This window comes from Melanotaenia boesemani (assembly GCF_017639745.1).
Source record: "Melanotaenia boesemani isolate fMelBoe1 chromosome 2 unlocalized genomic scaffold, fMelBoe1.pri SUPER_2_unloc_3, whole genome shotgun sequence".
In the NCBI taxonomy this organism is placed as follows: domain Eukaryota; kingdom Metazoa; phylum Chordata; class Actinopteri; order Atheriniformes; family Melanotaeniidae; genus Melanotaenia; species Melanotaenia boesemani.
Genome location: NW_024580584.1, coordinates 125388 through 153208, shown reverse-complemented (window position 1 = coordinate 153208; position 27821 = coordinate 125388). Strand labels below are relative to the sequence as shown.

Below are 27821 nucleotides of genomic sequence, written 5' to 3'. Positions count from 1 at the left end.
TCATTGATTCAGAGACTCCAGCCGTGTCCTCAGAGGAAGTCCTGCAGGTGCAGAGGGAACCATCACCGCTATTGACCAGGTGGACAAGGAGCTGCAGGAGATGAAGTCTGGAGGGAAACTGGGACACCACTAAAAAGCTTTGTGGAGAAATAAAAACTTTTCTTTGCATTTACTAAGTGTTGCATCACTTCTAGACCTCCAGCCTCCAGTCGGGTCCCGCTCTGCTGGGAACTGAAGCTACTTTCCACCTGTTCTTTTACTGGCTGCTGCATGCTGGGACGACTTCTTCAGGAAGACGTCTGCAGACACCAGAACATAGAGCGGTTCCGGTGCTTCCATTCGCCGCCTGAAGCCTCGTTTCCAACAACGGATACGGAGCAGATCCTACAGATGAAGCCTTAGTTACTGTGGACCCAGGCCGATGAGCCACATGTTGAGCCACACATGGACGTTTAGAGAATGAAAATACTTTGATGACAGCAGGTTTATTATTCATTTATATGTAAGCATGCAGTGGTGGAAGTGTATTAAAAGTGCCTCTTGGTTCATTTTGTAAACAGCTTTAATATCTAACGTGATGTAAAAGTCATGTGACTGAGCAAACGTCTCACATCATCTCTTTGGGTTTATTCTGGACCGGTGGTGTTGCAGTTTCCCGTTTCTCCAGATTCTGTGTAATACCAGAGTCAGAGTAGCCGTGAAGGCGGGGACATTCTCCCGCCATGTTTGTTTTTATAAATCCCAGGAGGTGATATAATTGGCTATTATAACACGCCGGTATTTGTACCTACGCCAGCTTAGAAATGAGAACCTGAGCTCTAAAATCAGCATCAGCCAGTCCACCTCTAATAAAAACTCATTTTAAACAGTTTGATGAATCCTGACCTGAGAGCTTCCAGTTTGCAGTCTGGACTCTTCAGTCCACCACAAAGCTTCTTCAGTCCTGAGTCCTGCAGGTCGTTGTTGCTCAGGTCCAGTTCTGTCAGACTGGAGGACTGGGAGCTGAGGACGGAGGACAGAGGTCCACAGCTTCTCTCTGAGAGACCACACGCACTCAGCCTGGAGACACAGTTTAGGAGAAAAAGACTCGAGAGATATAAAATGAATCAGATCAGAATCAGAAAAACTTTATTAATCCCAAAGAGAAAACAATGACATCATAGAGTCGCCCCTCATCCTGGATGTAGACTGAAAGACTGTAGAGAGAACCAGCTTTATAACCTCCTTATCTAGACCTGAACCCACACCCTAGACCTGACCCCACATCCTAGACCTGACCCCAGATCCTAGACCTGAACCCAGATCCTAGACCTGAACCCAGATCCTAGACCTGAACCCAGATACTAGACCTGACCCCAGATACCCAAATCCTAGACCTGACCCCAGATCCTAGACCTGAACCCAGATCCTAGACCTGACCCCAGATCCTAGACCTGAACCCAGATACTAGACCTGACCCCCAGATCCTAGACCTGAACCCAGATACTAGACCTGACCCCAGATCCTAGACCTGAACCCACATCCTAGACCTGAACCCACATCCTAGACCTGAACCCACATCCTAGACCTGACCCTAGATCCTAGACCTGACCCAGTTCCTAGACCTGAACCCAGATCCTAGACCAGTCTCCTGTAATCCATATACACATAATTTGAATGATGGCTCAGGAGGGGAAAAGAGGGAAGAAGAGGATTTATCCAGAATGTGGGACTGAGATCCTGATGGACCACGTTGGAAAACTAGAACAGGTTTTATGTGGTGGGGACGGCGTGGTCATCACCAGGTCAGAAAGGTGGAGGAGGGCAGCAGGTGGAGATGCTATCAACGCTGTGTCAGAGGAAGACACCAGAGAGGAAGAACAGCTGGATGTATCAGTCAGTAGAGCGATCGGCCGGATAATTGAACTTTTTTCTATTGATATTAAATGTAAAATAGTTTTTAGTAAAATAAACTTCAGTGTTTGTTCCTTTTAATCGCTGCTGGTTTTTAATAATAGATCCATGTTCTGCTCACACCTGAATCTGTTCTATTCCTGCCAGTATCGTTTCTACCTGGTGGCTGCTGTGATATAAACTCATCCCACGCTGTTCTGCATCGAACCAACCTCACCTGAGAGTTTGCAGGTCACATGATGGACTCTGTAGAGCACACAGCAGCTTCACTACTGTTTTCTCCAGGCTGCAGTTTCTCAGCTGCAGCTCTTCCAGACGGAAGGACCAGGAGCTGAGAGCCGAGGACAGAAGTTCACAGCTTCTCTCTGAGAGGTTGGAGACAGTCAGCCTGGAGAGACGATGGACATAATGAGTCGTTGTAAGAAGCTTTTTTTTCTCTGCTGGGTTCTTTGTTCTGAACTTACAGAGATGATCTCTGACTTTGTTCTGGTTCTGTTTCTGATTCCAGAACTGAGACATCAAACAACACAAATTTCTACGTCACTGAGGAGATCCTAACGTTTGGTGAGATGCTGCTTCTTCATGGTTTCTTCCGTTCTCCTGCATGAGTAGCTGTGTGTGAAACAAGGATTTATCTGTGACTTGTTTGTGGAGCATCTGCTGCCGCTCATGGCTGGAAATCAGAGCAGACGTCTGAAGAGCAGCAGTAACATTTCATCATAGATTTATTAAAGGGAGCGCTACGTACGCAGGACTTCAGGAATTGAAACATGTTTCTGTTGATGTGGGTTCACATCGCTTTACACATAAAACGACAGTTTTATGCATCTGGACTCTGGAAAGCCATGAGAACCTGTTTGGACTGTTGCAGCTGATTTATAGTCGGGTTTCCTTCAGTCTGTTTGATCAGACCTGGGCATATTACGGCCCGCGGGCCACATCAGGCCCTTTGATGCCTCCCTGTCCGGCCCGCGTGACGTCAATCCTAAATTACAACATAGATTATAGAAATATCTACGTTGTGTGTTCAATACAACTGTGCTGCTTTTACTTTGAAAAGCGTTACTTCCGTATTGACGTTTGTGCGTGATGTGAGCTTTGAGTGAAGGTGATGCTAACCAGGTTACTCATAAAATGTCAACTCACGCTAAAAAAGGAAAAGTTGATAATGAATGTCGTGTTTTTAACAGGACCAACAAGAACGTCTTCACGGAAGTTAAAGGTAAAGCTGTGTGCTGGATTTGTGGTACACAGGTCGCTGTGTTAAAAGATTACAATTACACCACACGACCAAACATGAAGATAAATACAACAATCTGTCTGAAAAAGAGCAAACCTGCAACCCAACAAGGACTTTTTACCAAACTTCACACCACAGAGAAGCAGCCGTTGGGACAAGTTATGTCATTTCTCACTAAATCAGCAGAAAAAGTGAAGCATTTTCTGACAGAGTTTATTAAGGAGTGCTTATTGGACTCTGCTGCACTGATATGTCCGGAGGAAAAGGACGAGTGTGAGAACGTCTCGCTCTCCCGACGCACTGTGACGAGGAAAGGGTTGAGGACATGCTGAAACTTAAAGCTTCAGCTGAAGAACAGAGCTGCAGACTTTGTTTGTCTCTGGCTTTGGATGAGAGCTGCCATGTGCGTGACTCCGCCCAGCTTCTCTTCTTCTTACGTGGAATAACTGCAGACTATCAAGTCACAGAAAAGCTGGCAGCCATGCAGCCGATGAAAGGGACGACCACTGGTTATGGATTATTCACAGAGGTAAATGCATGTTAGACAAGTTAGGACTGAAATGGGACAACCTGGCAGGTGGGACAACAGATGGTTGTCCACATCTGAGTGGGGAAAATGTTGGTCTTTTAAAGAGAAAGCAGGATAAAGTGACAGAAACTGACTTTTTGCATTGTGTTATACATCAGGAAGTGTTGTGTAAGACAGTTAAAGATGAACCACGTTGTTAATGCTGCTCTAGAAGAGAACTTTCCACACCAGAGGAGGCATGCTCAGAGGATTCTAGTCCTCTTTGAATCTACTTATGTATGTGAACATTCTCAGTGAAGTTAACAAACTCAAACACAGATCCTCCATCACTGATGACCACCTCTCAGCTGTCCGTCACTGTTACGACCCCAGGCCTTTGGGCCGAAGCTGCAGAACCTGCAGACAGTGTTAAACTGCTGTGTGGCAGCACTCCCAGCATTGGCTGAAGACGTCCGCAAAGTTCCCTCCCTCCAGCGACCGGATTGGACGGCGACACTCCCCAGAGGACCGCCCAGAGGGACCACTTGCCCATAAAAGCTGGTCATTGTCTACCTAACAGCGCGGCTGTGTGGTTGGGTAACACCAGTGCGCCAAGGGTGGCTTTGGTCTGTGTGGAATTGAAAGTTAAATTGGTAGATGGTGGATTTGGAAGCTGAGCATTCTGGTTTGTTTATAAAGTGTGAAAAGACTGTCTCAGTTAAGTTTATTTCTTGTTTTCTCATTTTGTGCATCCCAGGGTTCCTGGTTGATTTTGATTTGTGTAATTGTAATAGCTAAATACCTGAAGAAGGACACTTTTCGTTAGATTTGTAATTGTACATATTTTGCGGGTTTTTCTTTTCATAGGATCTTTTCTGTTACCTTTAAGGCTCCAGGTGTGTTTTGTGACCGGATTTTGATTTGGATTTTGTGTAGAACAAATACTTGTTTTCCTTTTTACATTGGATCTTTATTTCTTTATTTTCTTTTGCTGCGTTTTCCTTGTACCCCTAGCGGGGAGGATGTAACAAAGTGGGGGCTCGTCCGGGAGATTATTGATAGCAGGTGTGTGGAGAGACTCTTTTCACTGAATTGTGAATCGTTACATTGTACTAGGAGTGGCTTGCGAGATGATGGCTCGTTTCGACCTGGAGGTGTTTAAGGAGAACCCCTCTCTGGAGCAGGTAAACGCTTGCCGAAAGGATGACTTGGCCGTGATAGCAGACTTTTATGAGATTCCTCTGACCCGTACTCTGAAAAAGGCAGAGATGAGGGCAGCAGTGGTGGCTGTTCTGGTGGAGAGATAGGTGCTGAAGGCTGTGGGTGTGCAGACAGAGCTGGCTTGTGTGAAAGGCCTGCCTGTGGAGGAGGGGCTCCAGAAGGCTGAGCCGGAGAATCCGCCTGAGTCGGATGTCTCTGATGAAGGGTCAGTGGGAGATGACAGGCCCGAGACACCCGTTACTCTTCCCCGGTTTGAACCGTTTACCCCCGAAGGTAGCTCTGGAGCCTCCCCGGTAGAAGCCCGGGTGAAAATAAAAATAGCCAGGCTGCATCTGGAGGCCCAGGAAAAGGCCCAGCAACGGCAGCTGCAGCTCGAGATCAGACGACTGGAAATCGAGGCTGACAAGGCTGTCCGTCTGCGCCGCGTGGAGCTAGAAGCTCAAGCAGGTTTTCCTGCGACGCCCCGCGCTGGTACCTCAGCCGGTCCCCAGCTTGTTACCTCTCACTCTGATATTGATATTTCTAAGTGCATCCAGTTTGTGCCTAACTTCAGAGAATCTGATGTGGACTGCTATTTTTCTGCTTTTGAGCGCATCGCTTTAGCGTTGCACTGGCCGCAAGATGTGTGGGCACTCCTCGTACAATGTAAACTTTCTGGAAAAGCTCAGGAGGTGGTTGCCGCTCTTCCGCTGCTGGATAGTCAGCGGTATGATATTGTGAAGGCCACCATCCTAAAAGCATACGAATTAGTTCCTGAGGCATACAGACAAAAATTTAGAGGATTCCGAAAAGACCAACGCCACACCTATGTTGAGTTTGCAAGAGAGAAAAGCAACTTGTTTGACCGCTGGTGTGCTTCATGCGGTGTGAACTCTCTTGAAACGTTAAAAGAATTGATGTTGTTGGAAGAATTTAAAAGGCAACTCCCTGATAACATTGTGGTACATTTAAATGAACAAAGGGTGAACACGTTATCTGGGGCTGCCGTACTAGCAGACGAATACGTTCTTACACACAGAACGGTATTTCAGCCGGCAGTGAAACCGACTGTATTTGAGGCTTCTAATCGCATGAGAAACAAGCCCTCATCTGAAAGAGTTTGTTTCTGTTGCCGTAAGCCGGGACACTTAATTGCTCAGTGTCCGCAGCTAAAACAAAAGGAGTCAGCCTCCCTTCCAAATAAGGAAGTGGGCCTTGTAACCAAGCTGGAAACCACTAACGCTATGGATTGCGGAGTGGATCCTTGCTTTAAACCTTTTTCTATGGTGGGAACTGTGTCAGTGAACGTGTCTGACGCTGACCAGAAACAGGTCTGTATTCTGCGGGACACAGGTGCCTCTCAGACACTCATTCTGGCCGATACGCTTCCCTTTACGGAGAAGTCGTATGCGGGCTATAGTGTGATCTTACGAGGCGTGGAGATGGGTTATGCACCCCATCCAGTTCATTATGTGTGCTTAAAAACTGACTTAGTTTCAGGTGTATTCCCTATGGCTGTTTGTGCTGCACTGCCCATCGCAAATGTGACTGTCCTGCTGGGAAACGACATCGCAGGGGGGAAAGTGGTTCCTGCCCTGGAAGTCCTGGACAAACCAGAAAAAGATAAGTTAACCTCTGTGGGCGTGGTTACTCGGGCCCAGGCTCGGAAAAAAGAGTCTGAAGACAAAACCGTAAACCTCTCTGACAGCTTTCTCTTGTCTTCCTTTTTAGAGTCTGCAATGCCGAGTGAGGCGGAGGAGGGGGAGACCGCTAAGGGGGTGGAGGTCCCCGACATAAAAGCTCGGGAAACTCCGCTGCCCCGGGCTGGCCCCACTCTTCCGGTATCACGTGACCGATTGCGTATGGCGCAGGAGGGGGATCCCACGCTACAACGTTGTTACCAAGAGGTGGTGAGTGCTGACAGCTTGACCACAGGCAGTTGTAAGTTTTACATACAGGATGGAGTACTTATGAGACGTTGGTGTCCGGTGACAATTCCTGGAGCTGACTGGAATGTGGAGACCCAGATCGTTGTTCCGGAGCTCTACCGTCCCCAAATTTTAGCGCTAGCTCATGATGATCATTGGTCGGGACATCTAGGCATACGAAAAACTTACAGCCGAGTGCTAAAACATTTTTACTGGCCTGGATTAAAAGGAGATGTTGCTGCTCACATACGTAGCTGTCATGTGTGCCAAATAGTGGGAAAACCTAATCAGAAAATTCCGCGTGCACCTTTGCATCCAGTTCCGGTAGTGTCGGAACCCTTTGAACATCTAATAATAGATTGTGTTGGCCCGTTGCCTCGAACTCGTGGGGGAAATGTGTTTCTGCTCACTTTGATGTGTGTCGCGACTCGTTACCCGGAAGCAATTCCATTGCGCCGGATAACCACTCGTTCTGTGCTTAAGTCGTTGTTGAAGTTCTTCTCCACTTTTGGATTACCTCGGGTGATCCAATCTGACCAAGGGAGTAACTTCATGTCGAGAGTATTTAAACAAGTGCTTTGTGAACTAAACATTAAACACGTGACTTCGTCTGCGTACCATCCTGAAAGCCAGGGGGCCCTAGAACAGTGGCATCAGACGTTAAAGTCAATGTTAAAAAAATACTGCGAACAGGAAGGACGTCATTGGGATGAGGGAATCCCTTTTTTACTATTCGCAGCTCGCGAGGCTCCACAGGAATCGCTTGGTTTTAGTCCAACCGAGCTCGTATTCGGGCATGAGTTACGGGGTCCCCTTAAAGTTTTGAAAGACAAGCTACTAGAAACACAGATGTCACCAAAACAAAATGTCTCGGAGTACGTGGCTTCGTTCCGTGAACGACTCAAACAAACTCGCGAATTTGCTTTAGTAGCGCTGACGTCATCTCAAGCGGCCATGAAGCGCCGATATGACAAAAAGGCACGTCTCCGGGTGTTTCGTGAAGGAGATAAAGTGTTGGCTTTACTTCCCGTGACAGGCACGGCATTGAATGCTAGATTTTCAGGTCCGTACGTTGTGAAACACCGTTTAAGTGAAACCAATTATGTGATCGAAACCCCTGAGCGCCGCCGTAAAACCAGAGTGTGCCACATAAATATGCTGAAGGCTTACATGACCCGGAAGGATCATGCTCCACCTTCGGTGGGAGAGCCCACGACTCAGACCGATACCGTTCCTCAAAGTGTGGGGGTTACTGTGGCTGAAACCTTCCCCTCCGACAGAACGTTGTGTGAGAAGATTGAGGCGAAATTGACGCCACGATTGGCCAATTCCGAGATGCTGGTTTCCTTCCCAGAGACAATCAGTCATCTCGACCCTGAGTGTAGGGCCGATTTAAGTTCATTGATTTCACGGCATCACCGGCTATTTAACGACGTTCCATCACGCACGAATGTAATAACTCATGACATTGAGGTTGTCACCAATACACCCATCAAGCAACATCCGTATCATTGTAATCCAAGTAAGCGTGCATTAATGAAACAGGAAACAGATTATTTACTGACAAACGGTTTTGCTAAACCCAGTAAAAGTCCCTGGAGTTCTCCCTGCTTGGTGGAGACTTAACCCGATGGCTCACCCCGTTTCATTACGGATTACAGGAAGGTAAACGCCGTGACTGTTACTGATGCTTATCCGTTGCCTAGAGTAGACGATTGTGTGGATAGTGTTGGATCTGCTACGTTCGTAACTAAGCTGGACCTGTTAAAAGGGTACTGGCAGGTGCCATTGTCTGAACGAGCATCGACTATTTCAGCTTTTGTGACCCCGGATCAGTTCTTGCAATATACCGTTATGGCGTTTGGAATGTGCAACGCTCCGGCCACCTTCCAGCGCCTAGTGAACACTTTATTCGCTGACTTGCCCTATTGTACCGCATATTTAGATGACATCGTGATATATACGGATACGTGGCCTGCCCACATTTTTGCGCTGGAGACCGTGTTTACTCGCCTGGGTGAGGCCTCGCTTACATTGAACCACGCAAAATGTGAGTTTGGCCAGGCTACGGTAACATATTTGGGAAGACAGGTAGGCAGAGGGAAAGTGCGCCCTCTTGACGCTAAGATAACTGTGGTAGAAAACTACCCAGTCCCTGCAAATAGGAAAGTGTTGCGACGATTCCTAGGGATGGCAGGATATTATAGAAACTTTCGTAAAAACTACGCGACTGTTGTAAGCCCGTTAACTGAGCTAGTAAGCCCGAAACGTGAGTACCGGTGGACCCCAGAATGCCAGCATGCATTTGAGAGTGCTAAAGCGCTTCTCAAACATGCACCAGTTTTGACAGCACCCAACATGAGTAAGCCTTTCAAACTAGAGATTGACGCTAGTGCTGTGGGGGCTGGCGCCGTCCTCCTGCAGACTGGTGACGATGGGACTGATCACCCCGTCAGGTATTTCTCCAGGAAATTTTCGGGACACCAGCGGCATTACCCCACCGTCGAAAAGGAAACGTTGTCATTGCTGCTTGCACTCCAACACTTCAAGGTATACGTGGGATCCTCCCCGGTGCCTGTGCTAGTTTATACGGACCACAACCCACTAGTGTTCCTTAATAGGATGTACAACCACAATCAAAGGTTAATGCGATGGGCACTGGCAGTCCAGGAATACCAACTTGACATTAAGCATAAAAAAGGAGTGGAAAATGTCTGTGCAGATGCCCTGTCCCGTGTATACAGTGATGTATAATGCCTGTGTAACCTATTGCCATGTGTGACTAATAGATGTGTGTGTGTATATGTTGAGGTTGGAACGTGGAAAGCACCGCGAGCCAACATTTAAGTGTGGGGGTGTTACGACCCCAGGCCTTTGGGCCGAAGCTGCAGAACCTGCAGAGAGTGTTAAACTGCTGTGTGGCAGCACTCCCAGCATTGGCTGAAGACGTCCGCAAAGTTCCCTCCCTCCAGCGACCGGATTGGACGGCGACACTCCCCAGAGGACCGCCCAGAGGGACCACTTGCCCATAAAAGCTGGTCATTGTCTACCTAACAGCGTGGCTGTGTGGTTGGGTAACACCAGTGCGCCAAGGGTGGCTTTGGTCTGTGTGGAATTGAAAGTTAAATTGGTAGATGGTGGATTTGGAAGCTGAGCATTCTGGTTTGTTTATAAAGTGTGAAAAGACTCTCTCAGTTAAGTTTATTTCTTGTTTTCTCATTTTGTGCATCCCAGGGTTCCTGGTTGATTTTGATTTGTGTAATTGTAATAGCTAAATACCCGATGAAGGACACTTTTCGTTAGATTTGTAATTGTACATATTTTGCGGGTTTTTCTTTTCATAGGATCTTTTCTGTTACCTTTAAGGCTCCCGGTGTGTTTTGTGACCGGATTTTGATTTGGATTTTGTGTAGAATAAATACTTGTTTTCCTTTTTACATTGGATCTTTATTTCTTTATTTTCTTTTGCTGCGTTTTCCTTGTATCCCTAGCGGGGAGGACGTAACAGTCACATGGCCTCCTCAGACATTCAGCCACATTTCAATGTCCTTGTTCAAGCCCAGAACAGACTGGATTATTCTCACTGAAAAGGTAGAATGAGGAGGAAAACTGTACAAGTTGTTGTTTTGCTGCATTTCTGTAAACTTGTTGTTCCAGACAAACTGAGGGAGGCTTTGGTCCCCTCAGCAGTAAGACTGTACACCTGCCTGAGGGGCGGTGTGGGGGCTGTTAGTGGTGTGGAAGTGGAAAAGTAGCGCACATCTTTAGGTTAAGTGGACTAAAACTGATGATAAAATATTTCTGGAAGTGTTGCAGGTTACTGCATCAGAGACGGTATGACGCTGAAACAGTAGAACATGTGAGAGCAGCAGAGAAACCTGACCTGAGAGTTTCCAGTCTGCAGTCTGGACTCTGCAGTCCATCACAAAGCTTCTTCAGTCCCGAGTCCTCAATGCTCAGGTCCAGTTCCTTCAGTCTGGAGGACGGAGAGCTGAGAGCTGAGACCAGAGCTAAACATCCTTCATCTGAGAGGGAACAGCTGCTCAGTCTGAAGAGGAAATAATAAGACAAGTTATAATCTGTCCCATGATGTACCCTTATACCAGCAGCAGTATATTTCTCCACATCCTGCTATATATGTACTTACAGAGCTTTGCTGGAGGCTTTGACCACTGGCAGCAGCCTCAGAAGAACCTTCTCTGAAGGAAAGTATTTCTGCAGGTCAAACACCTCCAGATCTTCTTCTAATGACAGTAAGATGAAGGCCAGAGCTGACCACTGAGCAGGAGAAAGAAAATCTGTGGAGAGACGTCCTGATCTCAGGAACTGATGGATCTCCTCCTCTAGAGAACGATCATTCAGTTCATTCAGACAGTGGAACAGATTGATGCTTCTCTCTGCAGACACTTTCTCACTGATCTTCTTGATGTACTGGACTGTTTCCTGATTGGTCTGTGAGCAACCTCCTGTCTGTGTCATCAGGCCTCGTAGGAGACTCTGATTGGTCTGCAGTGAAAGACCCAAGAGGAAGCGGAGGAACAAGTCCAGGTGTCCATTTGGACTCTGTAAGGCCTTGTCCACAGCTCTCTGATGGAGACGTAGATCTGGTTTATTTAAATAAACATTTTCATGTTCATCTTCCATCAGGTTGATTCCAGAGTTGATGAAGGTCAGACGGACATGAAGAGCAGCCAGAAACTCCTGAACACTCAGATGGACGAAGCTGAACACCTTCTCCTGGTACAGTCCTCTCTCCTCTTTAAAGATCTGTGTGAACACTCCTGAGTAAACTGAGGCTGCTGTGATATCGATGCCACACTCTGTCAGGTCTGATTCATAGAAGATCAGGTTTCCTTTCTGCAGCTGATCAAAAGCCAGTTTTCCCAGAGACTCAATCATCTTCCTACTCTCTCGACTCCAGTGTGGATCTGTCTCAGCTCCTCCATCATACTTGACCTTCTTGACTTTGGTCTGGACCACCAGGAAGTAGATGTACATCTCTGTCAGGGTCTTGGGCAGCTCTCCTCCCTCTCTGGTTTCCAGCACATCCTCCAGAACTGTAGCAGTGATCCAGCAGAAGACTGGGATGTGGCACATGATGTGGAGGCTTCGTAAATTCTTCATGTAGGAGATGATCCTGCTGGCCTGCTCCTCATCTCTGAACCTCTTCCTGAAGTACTCCTCCTTCTGTGGGTCAGTGAACCCTCTGACCTCTGTCACCATGCCAACACAGTCAGGAGGGATCTGATTGGCTGCTGCAGGTCGTGTGGTTATCCAGAGGCGAGCAGAGGGAAGCAGTTTCCCCCTGATGAGGTTAGTCAGCAGCACATCCACTGAGGTGGACTTCTTAGGGTCAGTTAGGATTGTAGCTTTTTTAAAGTCCAGAGGAGGTCGACTCTCATCCAGACCGTCCAAGATGAAGACAACCTGGAGCTTTTCAAAGCTGCAGATTCCTGCTTCTTTGGTTTCAGTAAAGAAGTGATGAACAAGTTCCACCAAGCTGAATGTTTCCTCTTTCAGCACATTCAGCTCTCTGAAAGTAAGTGGAAACAAGAACTGGATGTCCTGGTTGGCTTTGTCTTCAGCCCAGTCCAGAGTGAACTTCTGTGTTAAGACAGTTTTCCCAATGCCAGCCACTCCCTTTGTCATCACTGTTCTGATTGGTGCATCTCTTCCAGGTGGGAGTTTAAAGATGTCTTCTTGTCTGATGGTTGTTTCTGGTCTGTGTGGTTTCCTGGATGCTGTTTCAATCTGTCTGATCTCATGTTCATCATTGACCTCTGCAGTCCCTCCCTCTGTGATGTAGAGCTCTGTGTAGATCTGGTTCAGAAGGGTTGGGTTTCCTGCTTTAGCAATCCCTTCATAGAAACACTCAAAACTCTTCTTCAGAGCAGATTTGAGTTCAGACTGACACTTCTGAAGAGCTCCTGAAAAACAAACCACATTTCATTTTTTTCTGTTACTGAGCAGTTTAATAATAAAACATCTTAACTGTCAGATCAGCTGTTTTCTATACAAAAGCTGTCAAATACAGTTTTTGTCTCAGTTACAGTAATGAGTGAAGGAGAACTTCTATTTCTGATTGTAAATCTGTATTTTTAGACTAATATGAAAATCTAAAAGTCTGCGTCATCAGTGAGTGCTTTCAATCTCCCTTTTAGGTTCATTTGTCCTCTGAACAGGAAAAGAAAATCCTGATAAATACAAATGCTGTTCTGAGTTATCACCCTGTAATCTGTCATTCTGTTCTGGTTGGACTGGTCTCCTAAGAGATTTATAGAGACAACCATCATTCACTCCTCACTCATACTTGGAGATGGAAGATGCATGTGTAGCCACTGCTGTCCTGGGACAGACAGACGGAAACGTGGTAAGCTACATGTGTAGCCACTGCTGTCCTGGGACAGACAGACAGAAACGTGGTAAGCTACATGTGTAGCCACTGCTGTCCTGGGACAGACAGACAGAAACGTGGTAAGCTACATGTGTAGCCACTGCTGTCCTGGGACAGACAGACAGAAACGTGGTAAGCTACATGTGTAGCCACTGCTGTCCTGGGACAGACAGACGGAAACGTGGTAAGCTACATGTGTAGCCGCGGCTGCCCTGGGACAGACAGACGGAAACGTGGTAAGCTACATGTGTAGCCGTGGCTGCCCTGGGACAGACAGACGGAAACGTGGTAAGCTACATGTGTAGCCACTGCTGTCATGGGACGGACGGACGGAAACGTGGTAAGCTACATGTGTAGCTACTGCTGTCCTGGGACAGACAGATGGAAACGTGGTAAGCTACATGTGTAGCCGTGGCTGCCCTGGGACAGACAGACGGAAACATGGTAAGCTACATGTGTAGCCACATTTATACACCCGCTATGATAAAAAGTATAGGAAGGTAAAGTGTTTAGCCCAAGAATACAATGACATATAGAGTAGGGGGTGTGTATCAAACAACAAACCTTCCAATTATTGGATGACACGCTCTCCTACCTAAGCCACCGCTGCTCCAAATGACAGAGAGCAAAACTCTGATCATTACCTGATTGATGGAGTCATCAGATAAGTATAAGTATCTTGTCGACAGTATGATCTGACATCTTTTTAATGTTTTCTAATGGGGCTGCATGGTGGTGTGGTGGTTAGCACTGCAGCCTCACAGCAAGAAGGTTGCTGGTTCGAGCCTCAGCTAGGAGGAATGTGTGTGAATGGTTGTTTGTCCCTATCTGTGATGGACTGGTTACCTGTCCAGGTGTACCTGCCTCTCACCTGTTAAAATACTTGGGTAAGCTCCAGCGTCCCCGTGACCTGTAATGGATTAAGCGGTTCAGAGAATGAATGTTTTCTAATTGTGAGAAATCTTTGACTTTTAAGCTTCTGTCCCTAAAGCACAAACTGACTTGAGACAGATGCCGGGGCTGCTGGAACCTTTGACTTCTTCTGAGGTTCCAGCAGCACCTGATCTAATATTTGGTCCAACATGGTAAAGATTCTGATCTGTAAATGACTCTTCCTTATGTAAAGCATGTAAATTATTCATTTGTTAGCTAAATAAACTCATCTTTAAATACAGCTGAATATAAAAACCACGACACTGCAACAGTTCAAGCAAAAAGAACAAAGAAAGAAATGATTACAGAAAGATATGGCCTTACCTTTCTGAGCAGATGGATCAGAGGACAAACCCAGCTCACAGGAAAGATAAATGTCACAGGTTTGGAGATGTTCTATCATCTTCTGGCAGGCTTCATTACCTTTAGGTTTCACAGAGTCGATGAGGGCGCGGGCCTTTTCTTCTGTGGTTGGGTTCCTCTCAAGTATATCCTTTCTCTCACTAGCATTTAAAACTTTATCTCCTTCCAAGTGATCTATGAGTTGTTTAATGATTTCCTCTGAAACCCTCTTCACAAAATCACAGCGAATCTTGAAAACTTTACTTTCTACAGGAAGGAGAAGAGAACAAGTGAAAGTCAGACTTTGGTCCTTTCAGTAAAAGCATTGAACATTTCTGGTTTCTGGAATTTAAAAAGAATGTCTGAATCAGGACCATTTGCTGGTACAGCATGTGCACATCTGCATCATTTATTCAGTTGACTGTGACAGAAACAGGACTCATTTATCCTTTCATTCACCAGTACAGCTGATTTAGACAGCTGGGCACCCTTACCCACGCTTCAGTCGCAGACACCTGAAACAGGGCGACCACGTTTGTTTGAGATGTTTGGAGGCGTTATTGCTGTAATGATTTCAGCTTTTGCATTTTGTTTGTGGAAGTGAGGGCCTGACTGCCTGTAATCCAATAAAATCTGCTTTGTTTAAATTCTGCTTGGTTTGCATTAGAAGAAGAAGATGGGGACTGACTCAGCATCACTAAATGATGAGTCAGCGTTTTTTAAGACAGTTTAATAGTTCAGTAAAGTAATGGTGTAACGTTATCTGGGACTGATGCAGAAAATGAGGGGGCAAGGCTCTAAGAAGTGCATAAAATCAGCAGTCCGGGAGAGTAACAGCAGTCTGGACCCGGTCTTGTACTTTTGATGCTGGTTGAACACCCTGCTGCACCTCGCTGTCTCAGGCCTCCACAGTCCGCCCTCCTTCCTTCTCCATCCCAGCTGTCACCAGTCGAAGGTGCCGTCTTTCCCCCCATCAGCTGTGCAACCCCCTCTACGACTGTTTCTACAGGCTACTTCATGTCCGCTCAGTCGTCACTAAGGTTCAGCTCATCTGTGATCTGGTTAATGATCTCGGCTTTGATTTTCTCTGCCTGATGTGAGACCAGTGATTACACCAAACCTGTCCACCCCATATGGCTTTGTCTTCATCTGCCATGCTCTTCCCTCAGGGCATGGGGGGTGGTCCTGAGATACTTTACAGCCAGACACACAGGGGACCCCCACAGGTTCTCGTTCATAATGTGAATGTACTGTACTGAAAGTTCATGGTGTTGGTCCCTCTATCCTGACTGCTATGTACCAACAACCTAAATATAATGCTGATTTCCTGACTTTGTTTCCACATTATGTTCCCTGCCACCAAACACACTTCTGCTGGAGGATTTCAATATTCATAGTTGGACAACAACGGGACTTCACATTCTGCCCTGACAGCTTTGGTTTCATGGTGGCTCTGGAGTCCCTCAGGCCAAAAAGGCCCGATAGGACTCCTTCTCCAGCAGGCCTGGCAGACCCAAGCGTGTTGTGAGGGTCTGCTGGGAACGTCTGGCGGAGTCCCGTCAGAAAGAGTTTCACCTCCCATCTCCGGCAGAGCTTCAACCATGTCCCGGGTGAGGCGGGGGGCCTTGAGTCCGAGTGGGACAGACTGAAGGAGATGTGGTAAGCTACATGTGTAGCCATGGCTGCCCTGGGACATATATATGACCTTTTTATAGAGACGTAGTTTACATTCTGAACCTGCTGCTAAACTTAGTCATTGTTCTGTAACAGGGACAATAAAGATCTGTAATCCATGCAAAGTGGGCCCTCGTCTGCAGACTTGGAGAAGGAAAGGAGTTGATCTGGCTGTCAGAAGACTTGGTGGAGGACAGCGTCCTATCAGACATGTGACTGACAGGTGACCCCGCCTCCTGCTCAGCCATGATGACGTTGCATTGAGGGTTTACGTTGTAGCTACAGTCTATGACAGGGAGCTCCACTGAGGAGGACTTCCTCCAACACACGGTAACAACGAGGGCTGTGATTGGTCAGTTTGGGCTTCATGTGGTCTGAGTCCTACCTGCTGAAGGTCCTGGATCCGTCTGGTCTTCTGCTGACGTCTCCATCTCGCCTCTGAAAAACATCATGAATCAGAGTCACATCACTTCTGGACTCATTCCCAGTTCTCTCTGGTCCTGGTTTAGGGTCCAGTGTTCTGGACAGGTTCTGCTGTGGTCTGAGGTGGTCTGTTGTCTCTATGAATGAGGTTTCCATGGTGACACCGGCTTATCTGTGACTTTTAAAAGAGAATCCATCCTGACACGAAGGTTCTCTCTAAATTTTTCTCCACTTTTCTGTCTCAACATCTGGACTCCAGATCTGAGAAAGTTCCTGAAGAACACAAAGTGGACCAGAGGGGATCTACAGCCTCCCTACATAACCGTGTTCTGTAGAATAATCCAGTCCAGATTTAAATATCACTGGTCTTGTAGCTTTTCAGCAGGACCAGGTCTAATGTGGTTAAAGTCCCCCAACATGCAGAGAATCAGCCGTTCTCTATTTACAGATCAGAAGTAACGTCAGCAGGCCGTCTCCGAACATGTCTTCATCCATGCTCAGTGTGTGTTTAAAACCTGAACAGCCTGATCTCTGTCTTATTTCTACCTCTACATGTTCGGGGCGGGGCCAACATCCTGGGTCATGCAGAGACCGCTAGGAGGGTGCTGGGAGCCGGCTCTGAACTGTTCTCCAGTAATCCAGGACATGCAGCCCAGGAAGGCTCCTGCAGCCTGGGATCCTTGCTTCTGCTCTACGTGGGAGCAGATTTACAGGCAGAGCTGTAAATGCTCCGCCCACATGTGTGGCTTCGTTCTACGTTCCACGGTCCGGCATCCCAGACGTCTTTAAAGGGTTCATATGGTTCCTGTCAATCATTCTCAAAGAACTGCGGCTCTAACATGATAAGGAACCATCCCTGTATTCGTACAACAACCAGTATTATCTCTAATATGTCTTAAAGCGCCTTTTGTTCGTGTTTCCTTCAGAAAAGATGGGACCTGCACCTTATGTTGGACTCCAGCCATCAGGGGCTGGCAGGCATCACTATTAGTCATTTCATTTCAGACATTTCCACACATCTAGAGTCAGTGTAAAGTTTTAATATAGTTACTATTACAGTACTAATATTAATGTTTTTGTTGGAAATATTTTAAACTTATTTCCATAAATACGTAAATTATTCACTTGTTTACTTTCCTCTACAATCAGTTTAATGCTGCAGCAACACTGATAAAGAGAATTTTACAGCATTGATCGGGTGGAATGTGGACCAGATGCAGGCGGACCAGTAAGAACTGGTTTTAATAAGAGAACACAACTGGGACAAAGGACACTGAGAGGAAACACGACCATCCAGCAAGCAGAACCCAACGGCTTTAGATCCACTGAGGACACAAAACGAGGACCAGGACGCGAATAGAACCAGTCCAGGTTCAGTAATGACAGGAAGCAGAAACCACAGCACACAAAACCTTCCACACAAGACCAGAAAAACCAGAACCAGAACCAGAGACCACGATGCTCCCATCACACCACAATCAGAAGGAACTGGTAGGAGACCCAGTTTCAGACCAGAACCAGCTTCAGACCAGACCCAGCTTCAGACCTGACCCAGCTTTAGACCAGAACCAGCTTCAGACCATTTCCAGCTTCGGACCAGAAACAGCTTGGGACCTGACCCAGCTTGGGACCTTACCCAGCTTCAGACCAGAACCAGCTTCAGACCAGACCCAGCTTCAGACCAGACCCAGCTTCAGACCTGACCCAGCTTCAGACCTGACCCAGCTTCAGACCAGAACCAGCTTCAGATCTGACCCATGTAGCATGTACGTTACTATAAGTGAGATATGAAAGTACTGACTAAGGTAACATTATAACAGGGTTTAAGGTTTGGGCTAGGTCAGAAGACTGGCTCAGCTCATGGAGAGAGTAGACGGACACTGTAGTTTCTTGGTGTGGTTTGGTACCTTGTATTGTGGAAACAACAACAGACAACATACAGAACCAGTGAGTTCGAATGGCCATTCACAGTGAACAATTCACACTATAAGTCATTTAGTTTAGTGCTGCAGAAAAAAAACAAGCAACAATATCAAAAACCAGCAACAATGCCAATAACCTTCTACTGTCCATAGGATCATTGATCCTGTCCCAATCGCAGTCTATACGAATTGAGTCCACAAAAAAAGGAAAACAGTCCACAGTGTTAGGGTATGTAGATGTGTATGTAGCTGGTGGGACAGTAAGAGCAAGGTTCTCAAAATGGCTGCAAGAGCCTCCTACCAGTCCACTTAACGCAGGTTGAGTCTCTCAGATTCAGTTCCTCAGGTTACACTGATGGTCTTCAGGCTCGAGGCCTAGTCTTAGCTCGCCATCCAAAAACCTGGCCCGTGCAGAAACAGGGAACAGGACAGGAAAATTCACAATTCAGTATTCAAAATAAATAACACGGTTTGTATTATAAATATTAAGTAATCTAGAGCTCAATATTGTACAGTATTCTAGTAATAATTTAGTTTTGTTTATCCAATAATCATGAATAAATATTTGCTATATTAATATTAATATAATGGATAAATATATCATAGATGATTGAAGGTTTAACAATAACCCAAATGCTAACCCACAAGTGCATCAAAATGCATTGGATTAATAGCACCAATGGAATATAAAGTTTGGCCCTTTACAAATGCCACAAAACACATAAAAAAGTCAGTGTTACAAAAGACAGTTTAAACAATGATTAAACAATGATTCAGTTTCATTTGGTTTCATTTAACCATGGATGTTGTGAGAGAACAAGCTTAAAACACGAGGCTAACCAGCCCATACAAACTAATGGGACCAGCTAAGCTAAGCTATCCCATACAAACTAATAGAAGCGGCTAGGCTGAGCTATCCCATACAAACTAATAGGACCGGCTAGGCTAAGCTATCCCATACAAACTAATAGAAGCGGCTAGGCTAAGCTATCCCATACAAACTAATAGGACCGGCTAGGCTAAGCTATCCCATACAAACTAATAGAAGCGGCTAGGCTAAGCTATCCCATACAAACTAATAGAAGCGGCTAGGCTAAGCTATCCCATACAAACTAATAGGACCGGCTAGGCTAAGCTATCCCATACAAACTAATAGGCTAAGCTATCCCATACAAACTAATAGGACAGGCTAGGCTAAGCTATCCCATACAAACTAATAGGACCGGCTAGGCTAAGCTATCCCATACAAACTAATAGGCTAAGCTATCCCCTACAAACGAATAGGAGCGGCGGAGGGTGGCAAGATGGCGATCTGAACAGCAACTCTCTACGGTGCTCTTCGTTTGGCTCCCACAAAGTTATATAAGACTGCATGTAAGTGTCAATTTTAATGAAGAAATACATCTCTGAACAAAGATAACGTTTTTAGATGGACACAAAAAAGTTATTTTGTCCTTCATTTATGGACGAACGTGATCACAACTACACGCTTGCAAGAAACAAGGAATCCAGCACGAACAAACGTGGCGCGCCACCATCTACGCCGGACAAAACCACTAATACGAAAAAGGATTGACCTGTGGAAGATGTCCAGGACGAAAATGAGACCAGCAAGAAAATCCTAGAAGCCGTCAATAAGCTAGCAGACAGATTTGACGTTCAAGAAAGGAAAATGGAAGAACTTAACAAAAAAATGGAGGAAAATTCGGGCCAGCTCGTTGTACTACGAAAAGAAGTTATTGAGTATCAGAAAAAAACAACTGATTTAGAGCAACAAGTGGACACACTAAACGGAGAGGTCAAAGAGCTAAAGGAAAGATGCCTGGAGCGAGATAGATACAAAAGAAGATTTAATCTCCAGGTGAAAGGCCTAAGAGAAAAAGAAAATGAAGATACCAGGGCTGTAGTGATTTCACTTCTCACAAAGATCGCTCCAGGGGTGCCATGGAATATGGATGATATGGTGGACTCCATCCATCGCCTGGGAAAAAAGGAACGCAATCGTACGAGGCAGAAACGAAATATGGAGGCTGTCTAAAGATTGTGATGTTTGCAAACAAGCTGATGTCAGATTTGCAGAGGATTTGTCTAAAGAGGACAGAGCTATGAGAGAAAGACTGTGGCCAAAGATTAAAGCGGCTCGGGAGCAGAAGAAGAGGGCTTACTTCCCAGGTCCATTCGGCTTCATTGAAGACGTGCAGATTTTTGCTTAGTAAGACACAAGAGATCTACAGCAGATTAAAGCATCAATGAGACACTAAAGGTTTGGTTAGTGGGGCCATTACAAATACTTATATATCCTTTTCCACTTGAGCAAGGGTATAATTAGTTACTAAGCAGGTTATTGTTAATTTTCAGTTATTCATCTGCAAGATTTATTTGTATGAATCATTTAAAACATTCTATTTCTTTTATTTCTTTAAATACCAGGGGGCTTAAGGACAGTATTAAGAGAAAAGCAATATTTTTGTTTTGTAAGGGGAAAAGAGCACAATGTGTACTTCTACAAGAAACTCATTCTAGTGAAGAAGGTACAAATTTCTGGCGAAATCAATAGGGGGGGGGGGGGGGGGGGGGGGGGGGTTACCATTTTATTCAGCCATGGCACAAATAAGTCAGCAGGTGTGGCCATTTGTTTAAACAATTGCCCAGGTAATATCATAGAAGTTATACGGGATTCAGAAGGTCACTGGATTGCTGCAGTGTTGAACGTAGATGGAGGTTCATTGATTATTATAAATATTTATGGTTATAATGGGGATTATAAGAACAAAATTCTATTGGAAAAAATTTCGGATCTTATAAGGAAACTAAGATCAAAATTCACAACTGATTATGTTGGGAGGAGATTTCAACTGTGTTCCTGATGAATGGTCCGACAGATTCCCTACAAAGTATTCAAATCATCAATATAATCAAAATATTACAAATCTCTGTGAAAGTACCTCTTTGATTGATGTTTGGAGGCAGGCGAACCCGACAGAAAGTCAGTTCTCGTGGATTAATGGAAGCTGTATGTCCAGAACTGATTTTTGGTTAGTGACCCAAGAAATCTTAAAGTATGTCTCACAAGCTAATATCTCTACTACTACTACTACTACTACTACTACTACTACTACTACTACTACTACTACTACTACAACAGACTACTGATCCCTGTGTTGTAAGTATCACTCTGAATCAGGAATCAGATAAAAGTACTCAGCAAAAGTGCTGGAAATTTAACGAAAGTTGTCTGAAAGACGAACAATATTGTCAAATGATTAAAAAAATCTTATCAAATAATAAAGAAAATAAGGAAATACCCTGCTATGGGAATAAATGGGATTTTTTTAAATACAAGGTTAGAGAGTATTCTGTTAGTTATGGCAGAGAGAAATGTAGAGAACTTAAGGAAAAAGAAAGACAATTAATTCATGACATCAATATACGCTGTAAAAATATCCGATCAACAGAAGCTGATAAGAGTAAACTTATAGAACTACAGTCTAAATTAGATGAAATTTATCAGAAAAAAGCCAGAGGTGCATTTATTCGCTCCAGAGCTAAATGGATTGAAGAAGAAGAGAAAAATAGTTCATATTTTAGTCGTTTAGAAAAAATAAGACAAGAAAGAAATGAATTCCTGTTCTAAATTCAGGAAATAAAACAATTACTAACCCCAAAGATATTTCTAATCAACTATTTACATATTACCATAAACTGTACACTTCAGAGTTTTCCAAAGCCAACTCCGATTTTTTAAGATGGTCAAACCATTTATTAGACAAATTGATCAAGATTTGAAAATGATTTGTGATGCTGAACTTAAAATAGAGGAGCTGGATACAGCAGCAAAGAAAATGGCGCCTGGAAAATCACCGGGACACTGAAGCAAAGTTTTATCACTTCTTCTGGTCAGATTTAAGGGAATTAGTCTACAACGTACTGCTAGGATGTTTACAGAATAAAACATTAAGAACAGCAATGAAACAAGGTTTGATCATCTGAATACCAAAGCCAAATAAAGATAAAACAATTATTAACCATTTAAGAGCAACCACTTTACTAAATTTAGATAATAAAATTCTCACACAGGCCTTGGCTACAAGATTAAAAAGTGGAATACATACTAGGGCTGAACGATAAATTGCATTTGCGATAATATTGCGATAAGACAAAATGAGATTTTCTAACTGCAAAGGCTGCGATTTGAATAGTCGCGAGATCTGGTCACGTGACTTGCGAGCGGAGAGAAGTCAACGCTGCAACCTGTTGCGCAATGGCCTCAGGCTCGACAGAAACGGACACTGCACAAAGTTTAGTACCAAAGAGGAAAGTACGTCAGTTGTGTGGAATTATTTTGGGTTTAAAAAAGAAGATGCTGCGCAACGTCAGGTATTATGCAGAACCTGTCTTGCTACTGTTGCTACCTCAAGAGGTAACACTACGAACCTTTATCAACACTTGAAAAACCATCACAAAGCCGTGTACGATAGTTGCATGACTAAAAAGCCATCGACCAGTGCTACTTCAAGTAAGCAAAGTACAAGCCGACAGGGATCACTGACCGAATTGTTTGAAAGTGTTACTCCTTACGAACATAATTCAAAGCGGCACGCGGAAATAACTCTGGCAATAACGGAGTTCATAGCTAAAGACATGATGCCCATCAGCACTGTGACCAAGCCTGGGTTTACAGCTTTGGTCAACACAATGGATGAGAGGTACACACCGTCACACACACATTTTAGCCAGGTTGCTATACCTGAGCTATATAAGAAATGCAGACAGAAAGTTGCAGCGGAACTGAAAACAGTGGAGTTTTCAACTGATCTGTGGTCAAGCCGCACAGCGGAGCCATACCAGAGTCTAACAGTGCATTACATTGACGAAGACTTAAATCTCAGAGCTTGTTGCCTTCAAGCATCCTACTTCCCGGACGACCACACGGGGGAAAACATTGCAGCCGGCCTGAGAGATGGGCTTGCTAGCTGGGATCTACAGGAAGAAAACCACGTATCCATAACGACGGACAACGCATCGAATATGGTGATGGCAGCACAGCTAAATGAATGGACAAGACTCCAGTGTTTTGGACACCGACTACATCTTGCCATCGGTACGTAAATTAGTATTGTGACTTATATACTGAATGCGCGCGTGTGTGTGATTGTGTGTGAGCAGAGAGAGGCGGTGTGTGTGTGTGTGTGAGTGATTGATAGATAAATTAATAGATAAGTTATGGTACTTAGACCAGTACAGTGTACAAGAAATTTTAAAAAAATGAATAATGAATAGAAGAGTTGGAGGGAGGAATGTGAGTGTGTTTAAATTGATAATATTGTATCACAGAACTTTATAAATTATACTGTTCTTGTATTATTTTTTATTACAGGACACGCGCTGAAAGATGACAGAGTGTCAAGAGCAATAGGGTTCTGCAAAAGGCTGGTGGGACACTTCTCCCACAGTTGGAAGAAGAAGGCAGCAATGACTGAAGCACAGAAGGAGCTCAAACTTCCTGAGCACAGCCTCATGGCTGAATGCCCAACAAGATGGGGATCCAAGGCAAAGATGATCTCCAGGGTGCTAGAGCAGCTCAAAGCCATATCTCACGTATTGTCAGGTGACCGATATGCCGCTCCCTCATCCCAACATGGCAGGATATTGAGGTGTTGGCGTCTGTTCACAAGGCCCTGCATCCTTTCCAGGACTTTACAGATGCTCTCTCTGGAGAGAAGTATGTAAGCATCTCCTACCTCAGACCAGTTCTTCACCTTCTGGCCACATCAGTCCTGGCTGAAGATCAAGAGGACACTGACCTGACTAGGTCAATCAAAACCAAGGTCCTGGCATACCTTAATGACAAGTACAATGACCCCAGGACCCAGGAGCTTTTGGATGTTGCATCCTTCCTGGACCCCAGGTTCAAAACCCAGTTTATCACCACAGACAACATTCCTGCCATTAAGACCCGACTCAAGACTGAAATGCTGGAATCAGCAAGACGTGCACATAACCAGGTTAGAAATAATTGTGTATCTAATATTTCACAAACGCACGGTATATTTATTTATTCATAATCTAACTGATTACTAATTGCTGTTTTTTTTTGTTTTCATCTGGTAGGAGAAGAGGTCTCGCACAGAAACCACTCCAGCCTGAAAGTGTGCAGCCCTCTGACAAAAAGGTGAAGAAGTCTCTTGGCAGCTTCTTCAAGACCACTGTGGCGTGTCCTGCTTCTCCCTTGCAACTTGAAGATGTTGCTGAGGCAGAGTTAAATAGTTACCTCATGAGCCCTGCTATTGATGGAGAAGATGACCCCTTGGAGTGGTGGAAAGTGCACAAAATCACTTTCCCACGATTGTGCAAGATGGCCTGCAAGTATCTCTGTGTCCCTGCCACGAGTGCTCCCTCAGAGCGTCTTTTTAGTGCTGAGGGGAAAATAATAACTTGCACTCGCTCATCTTTGAAACCAGCAAAAGTTGACATGCTGGTTTTCCTCGTTAAAAATCTGTGAGCTACTTAGAACTACACAGAAGAATCTTTCTGGCTGACTGTGCCGTTCATTTTGCCCTGATGTGTGTTGTTTGCTGCTGGTACTGAATGAATATAGTATTTTCATTAGTGTTCAAAAAGTTTTTTCTTTCTTAAGGTTTAATAAGAACATACACTTATTTATTTTGTGTTCATTGGGATTTTGATTTATCTAAAAGAAAACATGTCCAGAACATATTTAAGAACATAGTTGTTCTCCTTAGTTTTCCTGCACTTTAGTATGTGTGATGTTAATGTTGGATATCGCTAAGCTTTATTTTTATTTATATAAATCAATCTATATATATATAAATCAATCAATCAATCAATCAATCAATCAATCAATCAATATATATATATATATATATATATATATATATATATATATATATATATATATATATATATATATATATATATATATATATATATATATATTATTTATAAACTGACTAATTAAGGTCAGACAGTGTTTAAGAAGTTTAGTTCACATGTTTACATGTCATGTTTCATGAAACATAAAAGTTGGAAATGTTTAAGTGGTAAAGCCACAGCTTTGTTTGCATTATTGTAATCTGCTGCACTTTAGTTTCTGTGACTATTACTAACTTACACTTATGTTTACACCACACTTACTTGGCAGAATTTTGTTAATTTGCCATGGTGAATACTACCTTAATAATTTGACTTGCAGTCTTGTAAGTTTACAACTGTAATTAAAGTAGATAGTCTTTCATATTCATTCCTATGTCATGTATCTTTATCTTAACATTAGCCTAATGTATAAGAAAAAACTATTTATTTACAATAAATCTGGTTGTTTATTATAGTACAGATTGATTTATTGTGTTTGTTGAAAAGTACATACGAGGACGTTGAAAAGTAATTGCAAATGAAATCGCAATTAGATTATTTTTCAAAATCGTTCAGCCCTAATACATACAATCATAAGTGAAACTCAATCTGGTTTCTTACTAAACAGATCAATACATAACAACATCCGCATTGCTTTAGATGTGTTAGATTATAGTCACTTAATAGAAGATGATGGTATTATCCTGTTTCTAGACTTTTTAAAGCTTTTCACACGATAGAACATCACTTTATTTTACAGTCACTAGAAAGTTTTGGCTTTGGGAATAAATTTACCAATATTATCTCAATGTTGTACAAGGATATAACAAGTACTATATTACTACAATCAGGGACTACAAGAAGACTTGATATTAAAAGAGGCATTGGACAAGGAGATCCAATCAGCCCTCTTCTCTTCATGTTGGGAACAGAGATGTTATCTCTCTACATAAAGAAGAATAATAAAGTAAGACCACTGAACGTCCTCGGCTCCCCTCTGATCATCACACAGCTAGCGGATGATACAGCTGTTCTTAAAGAATGCTGATCACATCCCCGAAGCATTAAAAACTATTTCCTTTTCTTCTGGAGCGTCGGGATTAAAACTGAATATGAAAAAATGTCCGATCTTAGCCATACATGGAAATACTTCTCCCTTCATTTATAATATACCTGTAAAAAACGAAGTAAAATATTTGGGGATTAATATTAATAAAGAGGTTAGAGACAGAGAGAAGACAAATATTCAACCTGTGATAGAGAAAAATCAAAGAATCCTTAATAGTTGGCTTCAAAGAAATATTTCAGTCTTTGGAAGGATCTTGTTAACTAAAATGGAGGGAATCTCAAGATTAATCTAGCCAGCATCTACTTTAAATATATCAAATAAAACCATAAAAAGGACCAATCAAATACACTATAATTTCATCTGGAACAACAGGAAAGTCTGTGGTTTAGTTTCCCTGCACTTTGTTTAAAAAAGTTGGTGGAATTAAATTTCTCTTGAAATGTGATTTTGATCCTCTGAAACGGCCGTTTAAACTTTCAGAATATCATGTACAAGTATTATTATATTGGAAAATGCTGTACAAACACAACTTCACCCCACATAATATGATCATTTGGAACAACAAATTCATTCTACACAAAAGGAAAACCTTATACTATAGAGACTGGGAGGAAAAGGGAGTCTGGAGTTTTACTCATTTATTGGACTTGAATGGTGAAATTTTAGATTACTTAAACTTCAAAAAGAAATTTAAAGTTCAATGTCCACATAAACAATACTTGTCAGTAATCAAAGCAACTCCTGGATTAATGTTAAATTTGGTTAGAGGGATGTTACTCTGATGTAACACCAGTTCCTCCTTCTCTATATATTGAGGAACTAACTAATAAGGGCTGCTAGGCTAAGCTATCCCATACAAACTAATAGAAGGGCCGCAATCCAGCAGCTTTTCCATGTATTCCTGCACCAACACACCTGAGTCAAATTAATGAGTCATTGTGTAGAATCTGATTGGCTGTTAGAGCCACCTAATTTGACTCAGGTGTGTTGGTGCAGGGATACATGGAAAACCTGCTGGATTGCGGCCCTCGTAGGACCGAATTGAGTAGCCCTGGGCTAGGCTAAGCTAGCGCTAACAGAGTTACTCACTAATCCCGCAGTTTCTGAGCTAGCCAACGCGGCTTTCCATGAATATGGGTAGTTAGCGCCTATGAAATATCAGTCCGTACATTTAGTTTCACAGGTTGTCATTATGTGGAAAGCGAGGACTTCCGTCTGTTTTCCCGTCTGTTGCATTTGTATTTGACGTTGTCTGCCAGCCTGTTGAACATTTATTCTGTTCTGATTGTATTCAACTCACTTTGAAATAAAGTTTAAAAAAAAAAAAAAAAGTGGAAGGCGAATAAAAGTAATTGAGCACCAACCTGCAGCAACTCTCCCCCACGTGTCCCTCGCATCTCCCGTGCAGTGTTTGGCTGCCGG

The 27821-nt window shown here is 43.9% G+C and overlaps 1 protein-coding gene across 1 annotated transcript; it reads right to left on the bottom strand.

The window, feature by feature from the left end:
- LOC121636059 (protein NLRC3-like) lies at window positions 1-27821 on the bottom strand. Its single transcript, XM_041979394.1, has 11 exons — window positions 27764-27821; window positions 18759-18858; window positions 16498-16550; window positions 14421-14705; window positions 14035-14073; window positions 10917-12696; window positions 10653-10817; window positions 2111-2281; window positions 1004-1059; window positions 249-299; window positions 1-41 (listed from the first exon to the last, which is right to left on the bottom strand). The coding sequence occupies exons 3-11, from the start codon at window positions 16541-16543 to the stop codon at window positions 1-3; spliced, it is 2634 nt and encodes an 877-aa protein (XP_041835328.1). The 5' UTR covers window positions 16544-16550; window positions 18759-18858; window positions 27764-27821.

Excerpts from the sequence above, each read along its gene's own strand:
- LOC121636059 (XM_041979394.1), bottom strand. The coding sequence starts at position 16,543 with ATGGAGACGTCAGCAGAAGACCAGACGGATCCAGGACCTTCAGCAG. Across the intron at positions 2,282-10,652 it reads TGCAGACTGGAAACTCTCAG|GCTGACTGTCTCCAACCTCT; the intron begins GTCAGGTTTCTC and ends TCGTCTCTCCAG. Across the intron at positions 42-248 it reads AGCAGCCAGTAAAAGAACAG|GACTTCCTCTGAGGACACGG; the intron begins GTGGAAAGTAGC and ends CTGCACCTGCAG.